This window comes from Budorcas taxicolor, chromosome 19 (assembly GCF_023091745.1).
Source record: "Budorcas taxicolor isolate Tak-1 chromosome 19, Takin1.1, whole genome shotgun sequence".
NCBI classification, from domain to species: domain Eukaryota; kingdom Metazoa; phylum Chordata; class Mammalia; order Artiodactyla; family Bovidae; genus Budorcas; species Budorcas taxicolor.
The window spans coordinates 41,310,977-41,316,593 of record NC_068928.1 but is presented as its reverse complement, the minus strand read 5'-3'; the positions used below and the strand labels follow the sequence as shown (position 1 = coordinate 41,316,593).

Below are 5,617 nucleotides of genomic sequence, written 5' to 3'. Positions count from 1 at the left end.
ACGAGAAGTGCTCCATAACAGACTTTAGAATCAAGCAAGTAAGACTGGAAGAGAGACAGCCGTGACTTTGACTCTTGCATTTCATGGTCAAGTTCTTATATGCGATTCAAAAAGATTATCTGAATCTCCTATATGAGATGCAAAAAGATGATTATTATCAATAACCTTTGTTATTGTTTTTTTATGCTCACTTTTCTTGGTCTAGATCAGGTTTTCAGAGTCACCCTTACACTAATGAGTTTCTCAGACACTATTGAAAACACCCATGGCTACCCAAGTTATAGCGCTTCTTGATGGACCGAAATGATATCGTGCCTAACCAACTGTGTGTCAGGTATGAGCCTGGCACATAGGATGTGTCAGGAGATGTGTGTTGAATGAAAGAACTTATCAGAGAAGTCTTATTGCCTCTTAGAGTGGAGCAAAAAGGCAAACAACTGAAGAAAGAAGAAATAGAAAACTTCTCGATAACCAATAAGCCCATACCATCTGCCAAAAACCAGTTTCTTCCCTGGACAGGGAAGGCTGGTTGAGTCTTCGCCCAAGTCAGTGCCACTGTAGTCACAGAAATTTGTCTCTCTTGCTGCTCTGATGACCTACAGGAATAGTCACAGGCTCAGTGTGGACATACCACTAAGGAGGCCAACCATCTGATGACTGAAAGGACTTTTGTTCTTTTAAAAATAATGAAAAGCTTCTGACAGCCCACCAGCCGCTCATCTGATATCAAAGAGCCAGGAGGCACCTCAGATTCATCAACATTCCTCTAATGAGGTGAGGGACTCTTAATGGTAAACTCAACAGCTGAGTAACAGGATGACGGTACAACAGTAGGTAGAGAATCAAGGCAGGGAGGTCAAAGCACGGAGCCCACACCCACTTGGGATGGGGTATAAAAGGGCCGGGAGGGAAGAGGGTTGTCAGATGCAGTGGCTCAGCCTTCTCAGCGGCTCTGAACCTCCTGCGTGTCCTCAGCCCACCATGACTTCCTCCTGCATCAGCTCACGCCACTCTCTGGGCTGCACCAACACTCCTGGAGCAAGGAACATCTGCGTCTCCTCCACTGACGCTGGAGACCAGCTTGGGGCAGAGATCAGTGCTGCCCTTCTGGGCCTCTCGGCCACCCTGGCACACGCCAACCGAGTCCGAGTGGGCACAACCCCTCTGGGTCGACCCAGCCTCTGTCTGCCCCACAGCTGCAACACCGCCTGTCCCTTGCCGGGGACCTGTGACATTCCCGGCAACATCGGAATCTGCGGGACCTTCGGCGAAGGCTTCTTCAACAGCCATGAGAAGGAGACCATGCAGTTCTTGAATGACCGGCTGGCCAGCTACCTGGAGAAGGTGCGCGGGCTGGAGCGGGACAACGCGGAACTGGAGAGCCGCATCCGAGAGCTGAGCAAATGCCCCGAGTCCACCGTGTGTCCGGACTATCAGAGCCACTTCCGCATCATCGAGGAGCTGCAGCAGAAGGTGAGGTGTGGAGCAGCCCGGGTGGGGTGTGCTGGGCCCGAGGGAGATAGAAGGGCATGGAAGGCAAACACCCACCAAGACTTCAAGGAGCTTTGGGTTCTTGGAGTCTCCTGAGCATGAACATAGACATCACACGTAGAGCAGGAACCTGGAGTGTGATGCTCTGTATGTGAACTATCTTCTTGGCTTTGCTCAGATCCTGTGCAGCAAGGCTGAGAACGCCAGGCTGATCATCCAAGTGGACAATGCCAAGCTGGCTGCTGATGACTTTAGAATCAAGTAAGTAAGGTTGGGGCTTCCCTGTTCGCTCAGTGGTAAAGAATTTGCCTGCCATGCAGGAGACCTGGGTTCAATCCCTGGGTGGGTAAGATCTCCCAGAGAAGGAAATGGTAACCTGCTCCAGTATTCTTGCCTGGAGAATCCCATGGATAGAGGAGCCTGGCGGGATATAGTCCATGGGGTCGCAAAGAGTCGGACCCAACTGAGTGACTAGCAAGTAAGGCTGAAGGAGGGCTCAGAGTGACTCCTTCCTCCACTGTGAGCCCCAACGTCAGAATACTTGTTGGACGACTGAATTACTGTCCTTTTTCTTCCTTATTAAATTTTTTTTGCTGGGCTTCTCTTACTTTTACAAACCAAACTAATAGAAGGTAGATCAAATTGAGTATCTATAGTTTGGTATTAGCCTGTCTTCATTTATGGTTCCTAAAATGGTTGTGATAAGGCAGTCCAACTTCATTAACCAGGAGCAAAATAAAGTGATTTCTAGAATAAACGGAGCCATTGACAGCCACTGAATTTCACATATAAGTTAAGGGGGCCTCTTAGAGATAAGTCAGGGTCCAGATTTACCTATGGAGCAATCTATGGAGCTCTCAGGTGCCAGGTGTTTCCACTAAACAAAGATGAAAGATGAGAGATGGAAAAATATCCCAACATAAGGGATAAAGAAGCAAATCAATGACCAGGCGGTTGGCTATTGCTTATCCTAGTTAACTAATAGCTCATACAATGGCATGAACCCTGTGTTGGGTCCTAAGATATATGATCTTAGGCAGGTCAGTTAATCTTTCTGAACCAAAGTTGCCTCATTTCACAATGGTGAAAATGATTAAGTGCTGTGAATGTCTCACTAGACAGTGAACTATTTGAGAGTGGGCGCTGTGTCTAACTCAGGTCCAAGGCCAGTGCTGAGCCCAATGAGCCAACGAGGGTCCAAGCTGGTGAACAGGGTGGGGGCAGGGCCAGCGGAGAGGGGCTCTCCTTGGCATCTCAGTTGACTTGCGCCTTCTGTGATGGAAGGCACGAGAGTGTGCGCTCCCTGCGCCTGGCGGTGGAGGCGGACCTGTGCGGGCTGCACAAGATCCTGGACGATGTGAGCCTGGCCAAGGCTGACCTGGAGGCCCAGCAGGAATCCCTGAAGGAGGAGCAGCTCTGCCTCAAGAGCAACCACGAGCAGGTCTGGTCCTACAGCTGCAGACTTCATGGGGAGGGGAGGGTGCTGGGCAGAGAAGGGAGCACCTCCCACCAAGTGTCTCCAGGGTTAGAGTCTGGGCTCAGGTGGCAGCAGGATAAAGGACTGATCTGGGCCTGAGAGTCAGACTGGCCCAGTGGGATGTGGCAGAGTGGGGTTTCTTCTCTAAAGGTGTGCCTTGTGAGATTAGGCAGGTCTCCCAGTGGGTCCTTCCCACTGGACCCAGGGCAAGACCTTTCACATCAGCGTGTGTGGTGTCGCATCTCATGCTGCTTGTCGGGGAGGGGGCTCAGGGGCTCTCTGCTCTGTGAAATGCCCTTTTCTTACTGCAGGTCTTGGTCTCTCTGTCTCTGTAGGAAGTGAACACTCTGAAGTGTCAGCTGGGAGATAAGCTCAAGATTGAGCTGGACGTGGTGCCCACTGTGGACCTGGGCAGGGTGCTGGAGGAGATGCGGGGCCAGTACGAGGCCGTGGTGGAGACCAACCTCCGTGACGTGGAGCAGTGGTTCCAAACTCAGGTGAGGGCGGTGCTGCAGAGCAGGGAGGGACCCGGCTGCATCTGGCCAGGGAGGGGAGCGGTCACTTCTCTGTGTGCTTGTGCTATAGTCTGAAGGCATCAGCCTGCAGGCCATGTCCTGCTCAGAGGAGCTGCAGTGCTGCCAGTCGGAGATCCTGGAGCTTCGACGCACAGTGAACGCCCTGGAGGTGGAGCGCCAAGCCCAGCACAACCTGGTATGGTCCTCCTCACCCTCACCACGCTGCGAGGGCCACAGGCCCTGGGCTCACAGCAACATCGCTTAGATGTCTCACTAATCAGTTTCATTAGCAGTTAAGTCAGAGCTCAGGATCTGAGTCCTCTGAAACTTGATGCCTTGTTGTCAAGGTTATTTTGACCCAGACAGTGGTTTCCATTAAAAGTCACTTCCTTCAGAATCAGGTGTGGTGGTTTAGGCGCTCATTCTATATGATTTTACTGAATGTCTATGCCAGGCATGGGGGGTGCGTGGGTAAACATGACACCATTCAAGTTAGGTTTTTTTTTTTTTTTTGGTGAAAAGTCTTGGCCATATTGACAGCGGTTTATCCAGAGCTCAGGTGTGTCCTATGACTTCTTGGAATCTGTCCCATGTGGCTGAGCGTGGCCAGGATTTTCACTGAATGATTTAGGCGCAGCTAGGTCTCTCACCCTGTTATTTCCTGTTATAGAAGGACTGTCTGCAGAACTCGCTGTGTGAATCTGAGGCCCGCTTTGGCATTGAGCTGGCCCAGATGCAGACCCTCATCAGCAACGTGGAGGAGCAGCTATCTGAGATCCGGGCTGACCTGGAGCAGCAGAACCAGGAGTACCAGGTGTTGCTGGATGTCAAGGCCCGGCTGGAGTGTGAGATCAACACGTACCAGAACCTTCTGGAGAGTGAAGACTGCAAGTATGTATGATCCTGGCCAGGGGTCCCCAAGCCCCAGGCCATCCTGGTTCTTGGTTCATAAGGAACCAGGCCATAGAGCAGGAGGTGAGCAGCAGATGAATGAAGCTTTATCTGCTGCTTCCCATCGCTCCCATTATTGCCCAAGCCATCCTCTCTTCGCGATTCCCAGTCCTTGGGAAAATTGTCTTCCACAAAACAAGTCCCTGGTGTCAAAAATGTTGGGGATCACTGATCTAGGCAATTCCTGGCCATGCCATTCCACAGAGCACTGAAGTGCTTGTGGAAGATCTCATTGTAAAGAACAAGCTTCCCTGTGCATGCTCTCTCAGTGAAACATTCACCTCTCCTGGTGTGTGCAGACGGCAATGCTGATAGAATGTTGCAGGAATGATAGCAGGGTCCCTAAGCCACATTGACCAAGGGACTCCTGGATGTGGAGAGATCCAGTGAGAGTGAAAGTGGGACTGCTCTTGTAGATTCCACTGGGCTGTGTAATTTGTTGCTGGTGGACCTGTCCTTAAGACATTTGGTCTTACCTTTCTGTCCATCACTGAGATACTTTTCAACTCCCAGGTCTAACTCATTCTCTCTCTCTCCCTGCAGACTCCCCTGCAATCCCTGCTCTACGCCTGCCTCTAGAACCCTTTATCCCAGCAGTGCTCTGCCTGCCTGCACTGGCACTAAGAGCCAGTTCTGAAGGTCTGTGTCCCAGTGCAGAAGATCCAGGCTGTTTGTACCTGGGCTACGATTGCCCTCACCAGCTTAGTCTTCCTTCCAACAAGACCAAACCCACTGGAGGCATTTTCACTGAATCATAGGATAACAGATATCTTCTAAGCAATGGTTTCCTGTTTGTTCCTTAAGCTGTATTTTTTCCTTTTGTTTCCATGTTGTAATGGTCTTTCACTAAAGCTATTGTTTTTTCCCAGTGTCTCTTCTGGGATTTTGGTTCTACTCCAGTGCTTCAGAATCTCCTCAAATTTAATTGGGTTCCTGTATTCAGCAGTAAATAAACCTCCTTCCTGTATGACATGCTTCTGGTGTTTGACAATGTATGTGATGTGATAAAGAGCCCTGGCTCTCAAGACCTTGGGTGGTCACTGGCCCTGGCATGTTGCTGCTAAGAGCTCTCTGGGGCACTGGGGTCTTAGCCTCTGGATGGGGGCCCTTTGCTGACATTGGGATGTGCACATACCTTGCCCATCAATCTCAACTGACTGGTGAAGGGAAGTGGTGTTCGTTG

General features: G+C 50.7%; 1 protein-coding gene across 1 annotated transcript; it reads left to right on the top strand.

The window, feature by feature from the left end:
- Window positions 1–885: 885 nt before the first annotated feature.
- On the top strand, window positions 886–5,071 carry LOC128064521 (keratin, type I cuticular Ha7-like). Its single transcript, XM_052657266.1, has 7 exons — window positions 886–1,473; window positions 1,670–1,752; window positions 2,776–2,932; window positions 3,304–3,465; window positions 3,554–3,679; window positions 4,154–4,374; window positions 4,978–5,071. The coding sequence occupies exons 1-7, from the start codon at window positions 886–888 to the stop codon at window positions 5,069–5,071; spliced, it is 1,431 nt and encodes a 476-aa protein (XP_052513226.1).
- Window positions 5,072–5,617: the final 546 nt, after the last annotated feature.